Here is a 17,763-nt window from a genome sequence, read left to right on the forward strand (position 1 = left end):
AGGGCCCTACTCACCCAAATGCATAGACGTCAGCAGCTTTGGAGAATGGCAGCTGATCCTCATCCTTCCCAGGGGTCATCTCACGCACGATCTCAGGGGCCAGATAGCACAGCCAGTCGTGGGACAGCTTCAGCTGGTTCTCACGCCTGAAGACCAGGAAGCCGAGGCAGGGACACAGGCCTTTCAGCAGGCAGCCAAGAGGACTGCCTGGCTCAGGTCTGTCCCAGGGCCGGCAGAGCACCCACACACAGCTTAGAGAACATACAGAGAGCTAGCACACTGACCCCGCACTTGGGAAAGGCACCGGTGCTTTTGAGGAATTCTACAAATGAGTCATGACGGGGTGTTTCTAGAAAAGTAGGGCAAGAACGGATACATATTGACAGGGAGGAGCCTCTGAAGGTGCCCATCTCTCTTTGCTAGGAGAATGGGGTGCTTCTGTAACCAGGAACCACGATCTGCCTGTGGATCTCAAACCTGCCTGAGACTGGTCCTGCAGCCTCACTGCCACACTCCCTTTCAGGGTTCCCAGGATGCCAGGGGAGGGTCCTTTCTCCCCACCTAACCCCTACAAGATTTGGGGAAATAAAATGACACTCTTCCTTATTGTGGGGAAATGAATCCTGGGTCCTTGGCCAAGCTGGTGAACAGCCAGGGCAAATATGAGTGTGGTGATCTGGTCTCCAGGAAGTCAGTCTGAGAATCCAAACGTGACCCAAATCTGATTCTGAACCAGAACTACAAGGGCAGGACCAAAGCGACCTGAACTTCCCTGCAGGGACAACTGCAGCTCAGCAACAAACAGTAAAGGGCCAGACCTCAGGCCTGCCCTTCCCCACCCAGCATCCCCGTCCCACCCAGATACCCAAGACCCACTCACCGTCCCTCTCGGACCACGCCTGAGATCCCGAACAGCCCGAAGTCTGTGATGACCACCTTGCCGTTGTCATAGAAGACGTTCTTGGATTTGAGGTCTTTGTGTACGATGCCCTTGGCATGAAGATACCCCATGCCCTGGAGGATGGCGAGCCCCAGATCGGTGGGAGTGAAGATGCTCAGTGACGATGGAGCTGCCACCCTGGGCTGGATGCTCTACCCAAACCCCCTCATTTGATCTTCACCATTCCATGCAGTATACTGTCCCCATTTTACAGAATACATCGAGGTTCAGAGAGGGAAAGTCACTTGCCCCAAGGCACACAGCAGTGAAGGAGCAGAGCTGAGATCTGACCCCAGATGGGTCCATGCTCTTTTAATGTTACCATGCTTCCAAATAGCCACCTTAATCTTGGAAAAGGTAGTGGGTATGAACAGGGTGAAGGGCGGGGAGCCAGGGGAGTAGGAACAGTGAGATTATCTGTGTTAAGTCATAAAGGGCCTAAATGAGCTGGGGTTTTCTGTCAGGATATGCATCACTGGTCTCCACTCTCAGTCAGGGCCAGGGCTCAGGGCAGGGGAACAGAGAGGCATTCCCACAGAGGGGTTCCCAACTTGGGATGTTCCTAACATCTGAGCTGTAGAAGGAGCCCTGGACTAAAACTGAAATCTGGGGTTTGAATTCCATCTCAGCTCAGAGTCTCGCTTACTCTGTGGCCATGGACACAGAGCTCAACTCCTCTGAAGCCTGGTTTTCTCATCTGCCAAGTGGAAGGTGGCAGTGGGTGATTTCTAACCAATGCTCTATTTTAACTGAGCACTGACAAGGCAGGTAATGGCACGTGGGTGACCTGACACAGGCATGATCTCAATCAAGGTCAAGCTTCCTCAAACACCAGACCCAGGGCTCCTGTGCACCCCAATGCATAGATTATTGCATTTTCAACCTAACACCAATCCAGAGAGGGAGGCTATATGAGAATTCCCATTTTACAGGAGAGAAAACTGAGGCTCAGAGAGGTTGAACAACCTGCCCAGACTCACACAGCGGGTGTGACCTGGATTGAAACTGTCTCTAAAGCCTGCCGAGTTCCTTCCCAAACAAGTCAATTCCATCAAGGCTAATCATGTAGATGGTCAGCTCCCAGCTGTGAGTGAATGAGAGACAGGGAGGAGGAGACAGGGTCCCACCCTTGAGGAGCCTGAGCTAGAGGCAGAGGCAAAGCTGCCAAACCAACTTGATGGGGGCTGACAGGGCGGGAGAACAGCCAAGAGCCCTGGAACTGGCCAGAAACCCACCCCTCAACAGCAGACACCCCCTCACCTTGATGATCTCCTGAGTGATCTGCCTCATCTTGTTGATGTCGAGACGTCTTGGGGTCCCTCACAAACGAGTGCAATGTTCGCCCCTTGCAGAAGCTGTCGAGGGTGGTGGTGGGTCAAGCACAGGTCCTGGTTGGTGTAGCCTGACCCTGTCCCTGGTGGAGCGCACGGGGAGAGCTGTGCCTGCCTGCCTGCAAGGACTCTCTCCACCCCCTCAGCTGTGAGCCAAATCTTTAACCCAGCCGATGGCCGCTGGGGTCTGGCCTGAACATGCAGAAACACACATGATGCCACGCACGTACATGCACACAAACCCCATTCCCTGAGAGCCAGTGCCTGCCTGTCCTACAACAGGAAACAGCGCATCAAAGCTCCCAGGAACTCAGAGTAGCCATGCTTGATGGGTTCAAGGCAGGATCACTCTGATGGGGAAGAACTTGGCCTTTTAAGGCAATCACCAGGCAACATCAAGGCACTGGAGATCACTGTCAAGAGTCTCATTATAGTTTTCATTTTTTCTTGATCATGGGATTTTTATAACAATAAAGGAGCGTGCAAGGAGGGAAAGGGGTAGGGGAGATGTTAGGGGTATCACAGTGACTATTGGAAAAGGAGCCTGAGGTCTGGGGTCTCCACCTGCATCACCTCCTAAAACCTAGGGTGAGGAGGGACCCAGAGAGAATGTGGGGTCACTCCCCTGTTCCAGGGGAGCTATCTTAGGAAAGGACTATGAATTTAGAAAAATATTCTGGAGTCTCAGAGCCTTTGAAAACTGGGCAAGGGGCTGGGAGCAGTGGCTCATGCCTGTAATCCCAGCACAGAGGGAGACTCCCCCTCAAAAAAAAGAAAAAAAGGAAAAAAAAAAAGAAAATTGGGTGAGGGGTAGAGTATTGGTGATTTCCTTATCTGTGTCCCACTTTTCTTCAGCATATTCTAAACAAAGTAAGATTTTTTTGTTAGTGAATGTTTTCCTGTTTCAGGCAGGCCACAGTGGCTCATGCCTGTAATCCCAGCACTCTGGGAGGCTGAGGTGGGCGGATCACCTGAGGTCAGGAGTTTGAGACCAGCCCAGCCAACATGGTGAAAGCCCCTCTCCACTAAAAATACAAAAATTAGTTGAGTGTGGTGGTGTGCACCTGTAATCTCAGGTACTTGGGAGGCTGAGGCAGGAGAACTGCTTGAGCTCAGGAGGTGGAGGCTGCAGTGAGCCAAGATCGCACCACTGCACTACAGCCTGGGCGACAGAACAAGACCCTGTCTTGTGTTTCATTAATTAATTACGTTTTGTTTTTTATTAATTTTGGAGACAGAGTCTTGCTCTGTAAATAAATTATGGGACCACCAGTGATCAGCTCATGAGCGTTACATGACTCATTCCAACTCTAATGCACTCCAGGGAGGTCACGCTGACAGTCTGAAATTGACCATGGTGAGAATATTTACACCACAGAAAGTGATGGATGTAACAAATTAGGGCTTCCCTCCCTACTGACCCAAAACTGGTTGATACACATGTACCAGCACACCACCAGGTTCGGTCCATGTGATGGGGATACCATGCATGTGTTAGAAGAGAGCAGACCTCAGACCCGTTATTGAGCGCAGAAGGCATGAACCAGCCTGATCTCTCCTTTGCATTTGTATAAGAAGGAATAAACAGGTTAAAAATGTGAGTATATGCAAATGTCTTCATTTTAACAGAAGGGATGTTAACTGTTTATAGTGTCTCTGACTTTGGGGAGAAGCGCTCAGGTGCAGTGGGAGACGACTGGCTTTCACTCCGTATCTTTGATGGACATTTGATTTTCTATAACCTTAGAAAGGTCTCACTCTGTCACCCAGGCTGGAGTGCAGTGGCATGACCTTGGCTTGCTGCAGCCTGGACCTCCTGGGCTCAAGTGATCCTTCTGCCTCAGCCTCCCAAGTAGCTGAGACCACAGGTACCTGCCGCCAGGCCCAGCTAATTTTTTTGTATTTTTTGTAGAGATAGCATTTCACTATGTTGCCCAGGCTGGTCTCAAGCTACTGGGCCCCAAGCAATCCTTCCACCTTGGCCTCCCAAAATGTTGTGATTATAGGCATGAGTCACTGCACCAGCCCATATTTATTTATTTTTTAGTGTCAGTGAGATTACGTGAGTAGGAAGTTATATCCCATTTTTAGTTTTCTTCCTTGTGCCTCTATTAGAACTTCTACACCTTCTAGGGCATCCAAACAACGTGACTTTCTGGGAAGGGGGAGGCTGAGGCAGCCACCCAGCATGAGGGCCTGGGGCTGGGTTACCTGGTGATGATGGCCAGGTGGGGCGGGTTCATGCAGGCCCCCATGAAGAGCACCACGTTCTCGTGCCGCGTCTGCCGGTAGTTCATCACCTCTTTCTTAAAGAGCTTCAGGTGGTCCTGGTTGTGGCCGTCCATCTCCAACAGGCGAATGGCCACCTCGCCATGCCAGCGGCCGCGGTGCACCCGGCCCCAGCGGCCCTGACCGATGGGCTCGCCCAGCTCTACCTGCTCGAAGGGAATGTCCCACTCCTGCAGGTACACACTGGTCTGGCTGGCCTTGCGAGAGACGGGGCCTCGCCAGGGCCGGCGAGAGCTCGGCAAGTCGTCCACCTCGTCCTCATCGTCTTCTGCCTCTGACTTGCCAGCCTCTGGCTCCTCAGCCTGAAAGGAGAGCAGGGAGGAACAGGCATGGGCAGAAGATCTGGGCTCTGTGACTTCTCTTCCCTCTCCTGGAGCCCCTGCCAGGTAAGGGAGGAGAGAGGCATCCTGCCAGGGCACCCAGCTGCTGTGGACAGCGGGCGGCTCACTTAGCATCACTGGACCTCAGTGTCCTCATCCACAATATGTGGCAGTTGCCCCAGTGACCTGAGGCCCTTCGTCCTGCTAATACTCCAAGATCTACCTGTGAGCAACATCTAATTGTCTAGGGAAGGGCAAGAGCGACCCTGGCATAGATGAATTTCACTGCACCCATCCTTCTGGAACTCTTGTTTAAACACAGAGTTTCTGACTCTCCCTGAGTAGGAGTAAATCAGTCTGTTAACATTCTCCAAGCCATAATGCAATAGAGGGATCCAGGTTCAGTTAACACTCATGTTCAAGGTTCAAGGCAGTGGTTCTTGATCCAGGCTACAATCACCTGGGGAGCATGGGGAAGACAGGGCTTGGACAAGTGTGCTCCATTACAGTCATCATCGTTCCTCCCTGCCATGAACCTCTGCAGTGGGCACCTGGGACAGCCCTTGCCAGGGCCCAGCACCCACCCCACTCACTCTCAAGCCCCCTGCACATTCTGAGATGGCAAAGGGAGAAAAGAGGGAGGGGCCATCTGTGGACTCATGTGTGTCACCCTCACCTCTGCTTCGTGAGCCTCCAACACGTCTGCTTTCGGCTGGTCGTTGAGCCTAAGAGTAAAACAGGGTTTGTCAAGGAGACCTTGAGGGAGGCCGCTCTGCTCTCATCTGGCAGGACTCCCAGGTGAGGTCTGAGACTAAGGTCTTTAATCTGACTCACACCTGCCTAAAGGAAAGGCCACGTGGATACCGCGCAGACAGGCAGGAGGAGGCTGAGAGCCAGGCCTGCCCCTGTGCGGCCTCAGCCTTCCCAGGCTAACTTGAAGGTGGTGGGGGCTGAGAGGTGAGCAGTGATCCCCAAAGCCCCTTTCCAGATGTGACACTGCTGCACGGGGGCTCCAAGCACACCCACAGGACTCAGACTCTGGTGGCCTTGACTTGGAGAACTGGCTCTATCGCTTCCTAGCTGTGTGACCTTATGTAATTTCTTAACCTCGCTGGGCTGGCTGCATGTTATGATGACATCTACGTTGATACCTACTACCAAGCTGAATGAGATGCGGAAATGTGAGTCAAGTGCTCAGCATGGCCTGGCAGAGAAAGGGCTCTGTACAGGAGCTATTCTTAGGTTTCTGTAACTCCAAGTGTCCTCTGTCCACCCCTCCGGGTCCCAAGATTGCTCCAGTTTCATATTCGGCCCCACCCAATGTTGACATACTGATAGGAGGCAAATAAAACCCTCTGCGGAGTTCACTGGCCCAGAGGGTGAATGAGCCCCAGGAGTTCTGCATCTGGCTGGCCAGAGGTGGAAGGGTGGTGTGGGAGGCGGCAGGGACGTGGACACAACCTAGGGATGCCTACCGGGTGCTGTCGGCGGCTTCGGGGAGCGGGGCTGCCTGTGCAAAGGCCGAAATGTCTGGAGGAAACACAAAGCAAACGCAAAGCATGAGATCGCTTCCCTCCCCAAAGAGACACCGCCCTCAAACCCAGCGCCCCAGAGAGGTTGATTCTCCCTGAGCGGGCTGCCTCGTGTTCCCCCGGCACTTCTACAAGGACCAGCCTGTGCCGTTCTATGGACCTTGCAAGCACACAGCCTCCATAGCTCCTGCTTCTGCATACACAGCTCTGTCTCAGCAAGGGGCTCGGGAGGGGTGGGGAGGGTGATACTTCTCATTACCACCACTCCCCAGTGGCCAAACTGTCCCACACAAGCAAGTGGTAAAAGCAAACTGGGCTCTCATTTACTGGACAGGCGGCCGAAGCTGCTCCTGTTTGGAGGCCAGGGCTGCTTGTGACAACCCTTGAAAGTAATGAGACACCCTCACTTTGGCCAGCGAGGCTGTGGCAGGACGCGCAGGTGGCTCATTAGTGACACCTGGTGCCGGGCGCAGCTGCTGGGGATTTCCATCACAGAGGCCCCCAATCCCTGGGCTTCTGGGTATGGGTCACTGTGGAGCAGCTCTCAGGGGAGAGGAGGAAACTCCACATCAGGGGTCCAAAAGTGGGCAGCTGGGGCTGACCCCTGAGCCTCGGGTGTTCCCAGTTTAGCACTGAAAGTCCCACGTCCAGAGACACCAAAACCGAGTTACTCCAGCATGGAACCAAGTGCTACAGGGAGACTGGTGGTCCCAGGGCCGTCATGGGCCGCTCACTCCCCGCTCCTTCTGCAAAAACAGAGACAGGAAGTGGCAGTGGCTGGAACTATACCAAAACTGAGTTACTCCAGCATGGAACCAAGTGCTACAGGTAGACTGGTGGTCCCAGGGCCGTCATGGGCCACTCACTTCCCGCTCCTTCTGCAAAAAGAGACAGGAAGTGGCAGTGGCTGGAGCTATCAGAGGCCTCTCTCCTGCCCGTGTGGACAAAGACCTCCCTCGACCTTCTGCTAGGGCTTTCTTCTGCCTTTGAAGGTCATCTGAACCACAGGCTGTGACATCTCTGGGACCTCACGGACTTGGAGAATCTGATAGAGGCAGTGGGCCTTCTTATCAGGGAAATGCACACGTATGCCCAACATCCCATGCACAGTTTCTGGGGATCAGAACCTTAGAAACTTCTACTTATGAGGCCTCCCCCGGACACAGTGTGTCTGCAGACTATCAGTGGGGGCCTGGCCTTTCCACCTATCCAACACGGCTTGAATGTTCCACAGAAGGCAAACACATGCCAAGGGCATGAGGGGAGCAGGAAGGGGGGGCTTGGGGAGGAACTGCACCCCAAGAGGGAAGGCAAAATGCCTCTGAAGCCCCATGCTTTTCCTTAAAAGTTAAGAGTGTATCAAACATTCTGCTCCAAAATGTGCCCACGTTTGCTTTAACAGAAATATTTCCTTGCCCTCCCTGTGACATATCTTCAGGGGAAAATGGGAAAACTGCTCTTCCCTGCTCTTTCCCAGGGAAAAGGGAGAAGAACCATGTCTTCCCAATGTTTTGGGGTAACCCCTGTGTGCGTCCTAGAGCTAGTAACCAGGGGACCACAACAAAAAACGGGTGAAACTGCAGAGGCCGCCCAGCTGCTCAGAGGAAGCCTCCTGGGGCGGGTTCTCAGGCCCCTGACCGCTGCCCTGCACACACCCGAGCAATGCCATATGGACGTCTCTAAGGGCTCACAGACGCTGCAAGTCAGCTCCCTGATGGAGCTGGCTTAGGGAATAGAAAAGCCTGGAGTAACCAAAATACTGTGAGACTCAAGACAGTCCTATTTAAGCCAAGAAAAAAACAGCTACAGTCTTTGTCTTAAACACCGTTATTCTCATCACCATCAGTTACAGGGAAAAAGCACTGATCTCAAACACTTTAGGGGCAGGAATGAAAAGGTTGGTACACAGTAAATGTACAAAACAATCTTTGCAGAAAGAACTCAATGGATTGACTTATTGTAAGGTTTTTCCTTTAAACTTTCTGCAATAAGGAGGCATTTCCAGCAACAGCCAGCAGATGGCACTGTGTGGTAAGGCACAGAAAGGTGACACCCACTAAGTAAGTGAAGCCTGCAGAACTTCCCAAATGGGTTTCCACTTCTGTAAGACAAGGCAGTAGTTTCCCATCATTGTGCAAGGGAGGATATGGTGACAGATGCTCATCGGGCAATAGCAAAAAGTCCTCCCCCCATTCCATAAACCCAGGTTCTGGTCCTGCTTGTGCCATCTCCTGGCAGTGTGACTGTGAAAGAAGTCACCTGCAGTCTCTGTGCCAAGGGGCTGGATGGGATGGATTCCAGGGTGCCTCCCAGCAAGAACTTCTCATGTCAGAGGCCCACCTCCAGGGCACTTGCCCTGCCCCCTTCCCATCCTCCATGGGCAGCCAGCTCTCAGAACAGGAGGAGGGAGACTCAAGCACTTCCAAAGGTACTCAGGTGGGCTGGACAGAAGGGGTCACAGCAAGGGGCAGTTAATGGAACCATGCAAACGACTCACCTGGAAAGATGAACTGCTGTCTATGATGAATGAAGTGGGCAGCTTTAAACAGAAGAGGAGGTGAGTCACACACACAGAACGGCCAGCGCAGGAGGGAGGAGCGGAATTGCAGACACCGGCTTGGGAGACAGGGACTTGTTATTGGGCTGGGACAGCCCTGCCCCAGATGGGCCCGGCAAGGACAGGCCAAACCATGCAGGAAGGAGGAAAGGAGCTGGGAGAAAGAAAATGGGCCCTGGTATGAGTCTGCAGGACTAAAGGGGCTTGCATTGGAGGATCGGGCATTCCAAGACCCCGTCTCTGGTGACCAGTGCTCTGTGAAATCCATGTGATCCCAGAAGGGCAAAATGTAATGGGAGAGAAACGGTATTTCTGAAAAGTTTAACAGTGCTATGTGTGGAATAACGGCCTCCTCCCGAGCCCCGCCTGTACCTCCAGAGTGTCTCAGCCTTACCTCTCCCTCCCACATTATTTCTTTCTCATGTAGGGAACTGAGAGGGATGCAGCAGGGTTCTGGAAGCTGACAGCATGTTGCAACTTCAATTCTGCCACATAACTAGGCTCTGGGACCTTAGGGAGGTGGCTAACCTCTCCAGCACTGTCAAATGGGGTTGTAAATACAGTCATGTGCCACAGAACGTTGTTTTGGTCAACAAGGGACCATGTGCATGATGGTGGTCCTGATCACAATGGAGTGGGAAAATTCCTCTCGCCTAGTGATGTGGTAGCTGTGGGAACAGGGCAGCGCTGTGCATTCCTCACGTCTGTGGTGATGCTGGTGGGAGATAACCCACGGCTCTACAGGCTGTGTAAAAGGACAGCACACGCACAATGATGCGCAGTAGCATCTGACTTGATAATGAGAATAAACAGCTATATTGCTGGTTTATGTGTTTATTCTATTGTACTTTTAATCATTATTTTAATTTGATTGATTGATTGATTGATTGATTGAGATGGAGGCTCTCCCTGTCACCCAGGCTGGAGTGACATGGCAGGATCTCCGTTTACTGCAACCTCCGCCTCCTGGGTTCAAGCGAGTCGCCTGCCTCAGCCTCCTGAGTAGCTGGGATTATAGGCACACACCACCATGCCTGGCTAATTTTTGTTTTTTTAGTAGAGACGTGGTTTCACTATGTTGGCCAGGCTGGTCTAGAGCTCCTGATCTCAGGTGATCTGCCCACCTCAGCCTCCCAAAGTGCTGAGATTACAGGCGTGAGCCACTGCACCTGGCCTTTTAATCATTATTTTAGAGTATACTTGTTCTACTTAGGGAAAAAAAAAAAAAAAAGTTATCTGTTGCCTCAGGCAGGTCCCTCAGGAGGTATCCAGAAGGCAGCGCTGTTATCACAGGAGATGCCAGCTCCACCTATGACACGGGTGGGACAAGGCGCGGTGGCGGAAGCCAGTGATGCAGGTGAGCCTGATGCTGCACAGGCCGAGGCTAGGGGGTGTGTCTTAGTTAACAACAAAGCTTACCAAGGAAAAAAATAATACGAATTTTAAAGACAGAGAAAAGCTTATAAAAATTCAAAGTACAGCTAGTGCTCGACTTATGACCACGGTCAGGACCGCAGACCGGTCGTAACACGATTTGGTCGTAAGTTGAGTAGGCTATATGTACAGTTGAAATGGTGCACGCAGAGATGGTAGTGCTGCCGGAAGCTGGTCCGCACTGTCGTACACCCAGCTGGGCAACGTTTGCGCTGCCAGATGCGGAGCAGTCGTGGCTAGCGATTGTGGTCGTCAAGTCGAATGGTCGTAAGTTGCATAGGTGGTAAGTCGATCAATACCTGTAAAATGTTTTTGTACAGCTATACAATGTCTTTGCGTTCTGAGCTAAGTGTTATTACAAGAGTCTAAGAGTTAAAAACAAGCTTTTTAAGATTATAATGTAAAAAAGTTGTGAGCTAAAGTTAATTACTGAAAAAAATATTTTAAAATAAATTCATGTAGCCTAAGTATGTTGTGTTTATAAAGTCTACAATAGCGTACAGGAATTCCTGGAGAGTGAGGCCTCTGTGCAGGGGACATGAAGCCCAGTCTGGGGACATCAGGGAAAGCAGCAAGGGTCTGGCTAATAGTGCACAAAGAACTTTCTCTGTGGCTGCCGTGTTTCAAACACACCCATCCTTTTACAAAAACCCAAACTGGGAGGTTTAGCAAAAGGCACAGTTTCAGAGCATAATAAAGACAGACCAGAATGAGAGAGGAGGTTAATAAATGCCAGGAATTCCTGTACACTATTGTCGACTTTATAAACACATCATTCACTCACTGACTCATCCACAGCAGCTTCTAGTCCCCTACAAACAAATAACATTTTATTTATTTAGTTAGAGACAGTCTTGCTCTGCCGCCCGGGCCTGAGTACAGTGGTGTAATCTCAGCTCTGCAACCTCCACCTCCCGGGTTCAAGCGTTTCTCGTGCCTCAGCCTCCTGAGTAGCTGGGACTTCAGGTGTGAGCTACCACACCTGGCTAATTTTTATATTTTTAGTAGAGATGGAGTTTTGCCATGTTGGCTAGGCTGGTCTTGAACTCCTGGCCTCAAGTGATCTGCCTACCTTGGCTCCCCAGTGTGCTGGTATTACAGGCATGAGCCACTGTGCCCAGCCCTATTTTAAATATTTTATGCTGTATTTTTACTGTAGCTTTTCTGTGTTCAGATGTTTAGATACAGAAGTATTTAGCACTGTGCTACAATTGCCTATAATATTCAGTACAGTCACATGCTGCATAGGTTTGCAGCCTAGAAACAATAGGCTACAGCCACTCCTAGGCATGTGGAAGACTGTACCATCTGGGTTTGTATAAGCACATTCTATGATGCTCATTTAACAGTGAAATTGTCAAATGCATCTCTCAGAATGTTTCACCGTCATGAAGCAGCACGTGACTATCATCTTTTCCCAGGTTCACCCCTGAAGATCAAGTGCAATAACCCTGCGCAGCACAGAGCAGGGGACAATGGGAGACATTCCTTCTCCAGCTGAACCACCGGGCCAGCGCAGCGGGCAGTGGGGTTGGGGAGGGTTGACCTGTTGGTGCCACCATGACCAAAGAGATGGGATCTTGGAAAGACTGAAACCTCTGTGCAAGGGACAATGAAGCCCAGTCTGGGGACATCAGGGAAAGCAGCAAGGGTCTGGCTAATAGTGCAAAAAGAACTTTCTCTGCGGCTGCCATGTTTCAAACACACCCTTCCTTTTACAAAAACCCAAACTGGGAGGTTTAGCAAAAGGCACAGTTTCAGAGCATAATAAAGACAGAGAAGAATGGGAGAGGCGGTTAATCAAAGAAGCCATCGCTCAAGGCAGGGAGGGGAGGGGCGTGCCAGGACATGTGAATGTCAGGAGATATCCAGCCACGTGCTTACTGAGGTGAAGGACAGGCAAAGAGAAGGATTCTTATAAGAGCTTGGTCTTTCACCATCCCCCAAAAGAAGTCCCAGGAGAAGCTGCCTGGCCCCATGATGGTTGGGTATGCCTCCAGGTGGGGCTCCCCTGGCACAGGGAGAGCTGTGACTGTCCTCATGGACCTGGGGCTCCAGAGGCCAGAGACAGGGGTCTGGCCTAGACTCTACCAGCTGGAAACAGCCGGTGGCCGAGTCTGGAGCAAACAGGAGTGTCACAGCCATGCTCCTTCCTCTGGGACTGCAAACTGCAGTAAACTGAAGGCTGAGACTGACCCTGAGGAGCTGCCAGAGAGGCCAAGGCAGCAGCTCAGTCCCAAATTGGACAGGTGGGCTTCCCTCTGCTGCTTGGAGGGGCAGACACCCCAGGCCCAACCAGCAGCTGAGGGCAGGAGAGGCTAGAATCCTGACCCCTCCCCACAGACACCAGGCAGCTTGCTGGGGTGGAGCTGGAGGTCAGCTCTGGCTCACGTCTACTGTGCTCTAAATTCCTGTGGGACTCTGTGTCCTCGTCCACACAACGGGAACCACCTAATTCCAACTTTACACAGTCTCCTATCTTATGGAAAAAGAACAAGAGGTCTCCCTGAAGGAACTGACCCAGATCACGAGTGGGAAGCAGCAGGGCCCCAGGGTCCCTCTCTGAGGCCTTCTAGCTCCCTGTGTTGCCACCCATGCCTCCTGGGAGCTCAGAAACTAGTCCCGAGAAAGTGAGCACTGCTCAGGAGAGGACACCCCACGAAGAGGAGGGCAGCGGGGGGATTATTGTGTCAGACAGACTTGGGTTTGATCTCTACTCTGCCACTTACAGGCTGTACAACTCATGGCAAGCCCCTCCCTCTCTCTGAACCTCACTGTTCCCATCTCTAAATCAACAGCATCAACCTCAGAGCTATTATGCTTGGAGCGCCTGGCAAGCGCTCCATAAACGTCTGGCCAATGTCGGACCTTGAACCTGCAGACCTTGGGTCTGCTGAGAAGGGGATCTGACCACGCCCCTAAGAAGCCAGAAAAGCCTGGAGATTTGGTACCTGGGAAGTTGAACCTGCTGTCCCGCTGGCCAGGTGAGGGGTTGGGGGGCGTGGTGGCACTGGATGGGTTGGATGATGTCGGGAAGGGCGCTGGCGAGGAGGGTGTGGAGGAGGTGGTGGAGGAAGGGTTGCTGCTGGAGTCCAGGTGATTCATGGCCGGAGGGTGCTCCTGCAGGACCAGAGACGTTGGGAGTGGCAGGGCTGTCGCTGCCGCACCTGCCTCCCCGCTTTCCCCTCCATCTGGAAAGGAAGCGGTCAGCCCAGGGAATCCTCAGGGTCTGACGTTTTATGCATCTAATTGAGAAAGGGCAGCACACAGAGGCCCTCGCCTCAGGGCCCACTCCCCAGGGGGCTCCTGCTCATCTTTGTTTTCAGCCCAAGCACACTCTCTTCCCAGAAGCCTTTCCTGCACCCTGGCTGGGACCATGCTCCTCCTCTCCATCCTGGCACAGTGCCCAGCAGTTTCTCATCCAGGCACTGTGTCTACCGCGGACATCCATGGGCGCCTTCCTCACCAAAGTCTCCCCCACTGCCTTGTGTGTTCCAGGAGGCCAGGGCGCTCGCCACACACCCAGTGCCTGGCTCTGAGCCGGGCACACAGTGGGGTTTTATAATGAATTAAGTTCAGGTTCTGATAAACGTTATGTCCTGTCTGCTAGCACCAGGCACTCTGCTAGAAGCAGGGAGGCCAATGATGAGTGAGAAGCGTACAGTCCTTTTCTTTGGAAACCTGGCTGAATCAAAGGCACTGGCAAGTCTTAGAGTCAAACTACAAAACCCTGAAAGAGGTGATGGCTTGGGCTGGTGCGGTCTGCCATTTTGGAGGGGTGAGAATTCTGGAGCTGGAAAGAACTTTCTAGAAGATGACCACAGGAGTTGGTTTGTCAGGACAGGCCTGGTTCACTCATGTTGTCCCAACTTAAATGTTAATGTCATCCCTTCCACACTCAAAGCAAGCATGGTTCCCCCTGCTAATGGACTGCATCCACTGGTGCCTGCCATGGGAAACACAGGTTTGGTGGCCAGTGAGACGCTTTTAGGGGGCCCTCAGACACAACACAGAGGATGCTGAGCCAGGAAGGAGGATGCTTTGTTCTCTGTCTTGTTCTGCCTGAGAGAAGGCCTCAGCCTGAGCTGCTATGTCTTTTAACACCTCTACAACACCAGCTCATCACCCATTCAACAGAGTGAGCTTCAAGCTCCAAGCCTTAAGCAAGTATGATATCAAGATGAAGCTTAATAACTTTGGTTTTAACTGTGCTTGCTTTAATGATTAGCTTCTATCTGGAATGATCATGGTTTTTCCAATTATGATAGTGATGATTACATAAAATGAGTCTTATAAGTAAATATTAGCCCTGGTGGTACCTGGTTAAGACAGAAACCATAAAGATGGTCTGCAGCTTGATGAAGTTTGGGCGGTACTGATTCTGGTGTCAACTCACACCAGATGCCACCATGGCCCCACTGCAGAGCTCAGGGGAGCCAGGCCCAAGGAAGCCAAGAGCTTTGCCCAGGGTCATGGGAGATGGGCGTGGCAGGAGCCTGGCTCTGGGATGCCTTCTGGCCATGGCTCCCCAGCCACAGCACACAGCAGACCTCTGAGAATGGCACCAGTATCTCGCAGCTCCAAGCAAGAGCCTGTGAGAGCAGGTGCCAGAGAGCCCTGGGGCAGGGAGGGCTGCTGCACCAGAAATGGGAAAAGGCAGGGTAAAGGGAGAAAGTGGGGGACAGGGAGAGAGGCTGAAGCTCCAGCTTCTCTCTGTGGCCAAAAAGAAAGAGCACCGAGCTTGGAGACAGACAGACTGGAATTCTCAGGCAGCTTCCAGCACCGCTTAGCTGGGTGACTGCAGGCAACTTCCTCCGCCTCTCTGAGCTTCTATTTCTTCAACCACAAAATGAAAACATCAACACCTCTGCCAAAGGGTTACTGCACAGATCAGTAGCATCGCAAAGGTGGGAGTGTGTGGTACACAGCAGGTGACTCATACATGCTTGTTCCACATTCTTTTGCAGACCAGCTAGCTAGGACCACCCAGAAGTCTGAGTCCCAGCAAGGCCAAAGGACCAACAGAGAGAGGGCTCCAGGGGGATTCTGCGTTAGGATCTGACCTCTCAGCACCATGTGTGGCCTCTAGTGAGAACTCAGTAACGGTTAGCTCATGTCATCATAGTGACATTAAATGGGATCCTGGAGGGCCACTGCTCTCAGAGATGAGAGGCCTTTGCACCACCACCATATGGGCTTAGAAGCTGAGCAGGTGCACACAGGAGGGGCTCATGGGGGAGGTGGGACAGAGAGAGAGTCTTGAGCTGTGAGGAGGGCTGAAGGGGGTTGTCCAGGTGGGTGGAGATGCAGGGGTGAACATGACAGGACAGGGGGTCATGCAGGCCCCACGGGGATGGGGGATGTGCTTGGCGTAGCTGGAGAGGAGAGGTAGGGGCAATGATGGTGTTGTTGGCAATGGGGGTGGGGGGCGCTGTGTTGCTGCTGAGGAGCCGATCCAGTCTGTGATGGGCTGGAAAATAATAACTAGTGGATGGTATGGTACTGCTCCCTACAAGTTCATGAACATTTTCTCTTCACCCTTCAAACACCTGTGAATGAGGCATTAGTAACCCCAACTTACAAAGCAGAAAGTGAGGCTCAGAGAGGTCAAGTGGCTCACTCCAGGGATGGAAGCAGGAGAGGAGCTGGGACTCAGAGCCAGGGCTGGGCAGCTGCTGTGGTCTGAATGACTGTGCACCCCCACCGCTCACAGGCTGAAACCCTAGCGCCCAAGGAGGTGGTACTGGGAGCTGGGTAACTGGGTCATCAGGGCAGAGCCCTCAGGAATGGGGACCGGTGCCCTTATGAAAGGGCCTGAGGGAGCTTGCTGGACCCCTCCACCACCGGGGGGATGCGGCATGAGTGACATGTGTGAGAAGGTGGGCCTTTCCAAGCCATCAAGTCTGCTGGCACCTTGATCTTGAACTTCCCAGCCTCCAGAACCGGGAAAAACAAAGCTCTGTTGCTTTTAAGCCACCCGGTCTAGGATATTTTGTTATGGTAGCCTGAACAGAGTAAGAAAGGACCCTATCATCTTTCCCCACTGCCTCCCCATTCCGGGTGGAAAGCCACCACCACAGGGAAACGAGAGGCAGGAGAGAGGACAGGCACAGGCTGGTGGAGACTGTCAGGCCTAGGGCAGCTGGCCTTCTTGTTTGACTATAAGAGGTGGCTCTGGCCCCTCCAAGAGCAGCCCCTGAAGCTGTACCTTCAGGGTCCCCAGTGTGAATTGGCCATAACACTTGTCTCTCTCTCCTGGCCAGACCCACTGAAGGCCAGCCATAGCCACAGAGTAGCTGGGTACACGTTCCTCATCAGGGAGGCACACGCTAAGCCCCTGATCTGGGGCTGCAGGTAAAACACACTTAAAAATACACAGCCAAGGTGGGCACACTGCTCACACCTGTAATCCCAGCACTTTGGGAGGCTGAAGCGGGTGGATCACTTGAGGTCGGGAGTTCGAGACCAACATGACCAACATGGAGAAACCCCATCTCTACTAAAAATACAAAAAAAAATTAGCCAGGCATGGTGGTGCATGCCTGTAATCTCAGCTACTCGGGAGGCTGAGGCAGGAGAATTGCTTGAACCCGGGAGGTGGAGGTTGCAGTGAGCTGAGATCACGCCACTGCACTCCAGCCAGTGCAATGAGTGAAACTCTGTCTAAAAAAACACCACAGCCAAACCCACAGCAGGCTGCAGCCAGCCAGGATGGGAGCTGCTGTCAGAAGCCATCAGCACTGGCACCTCCCAGACGCAAGGGACACCCGTGCATAGAGGCCCATGACAGGTAGGCCAACCCTTCTGGGGGACACAGGCTTTGTGGACACTGTCTAGCTGCAGAGGACACCGGTCTGCCTCAGCAGAGAAGCCTGACGTAGCTATGGAGGGAAACGCACTCTTGGTATTACTTTTGGGTGCATTCCTGTGAGAGCAGCGGAGCCTTGTTCAGTGGTGGCCACGGCAATCACTTTAATGAACAACTGGCGGTATACCTGCCGCACTGTCACTAAGAGCCCCAGGTTTTCGGGCTGGGCGGCTGCCAAGGCTCCCACTCTAGGTTTGTGTCTTGCTCTCGGGGAATGCTGTGCTATTTACTCATCTGTGAAATGGATCAGCATGTGCCCTTCACAACTACTGTGGGGCTCAAACAAAACAGCAAGGGAAGAAGCTCCCGGTACACACTAAGCACACAGGATGTATTAGCTCAAACGAGAAGGGGCTGGGAATCACGGCTGCACCACAACTTGATAGAAAACGGAAGCCTCCTGATGGCTCAAGATATGATCCCCAAGGCCACCCTCTGGCTATGAATCTGGGACTGGGGTGTCACGTCCCACTTCCCCACTGAGCCTCTGAG

The 17,763-nt window shown here is 52.5% G+C and overlaps 1 protein-coding gene across 1 annotated transcript in view; it reads right to left on the reverse strand.

Moving 5' to 3' along the window:
* Positions 1-17,763, reverse strand: part of LOC108298158 (kinase suppressor of Ras 1-like) — a 176,880-nt gene that overhangs the window by 16,047 nt on the left and 143,070 nt on the right. The window contains 9 exon segments of the mRNA XM_017520902.2: positions 15-146; positions 881-1,014; positions 2,201-2,246; positions 2,248-2,295; positions 4,483-4,862; positions 5,557-5,605; positions 6,356-6,410; positions 8,910-8,951; positions 13,355-13,523. Coding sequence (XP_017376391.2) covers positions 15-146; positions 881-1,014; positions 2,201-2,246; positions 2,248-2,295; positions 4,483-4,862; positions 5,557-5,605; positions 6,356-6,410; positions 8,910-8,951; positions 13,355-13,523 — 1,055 coding nt within the window.

Source organism: Cebus imitator, unplaced genomic scaffold, assembly GCF_001604975.1.
Source record: "Cebus imitator isolate Cc_AM_T3 unplaced genomic scaffold, Cebus_imitator-1.0 Scaffold897, whole genome shotgun sequence".
NCBI lineage: Eukaryota > Metazoa > Chordata > Mammalia > Primates > Cebidae > Cebus > Cebus imitator.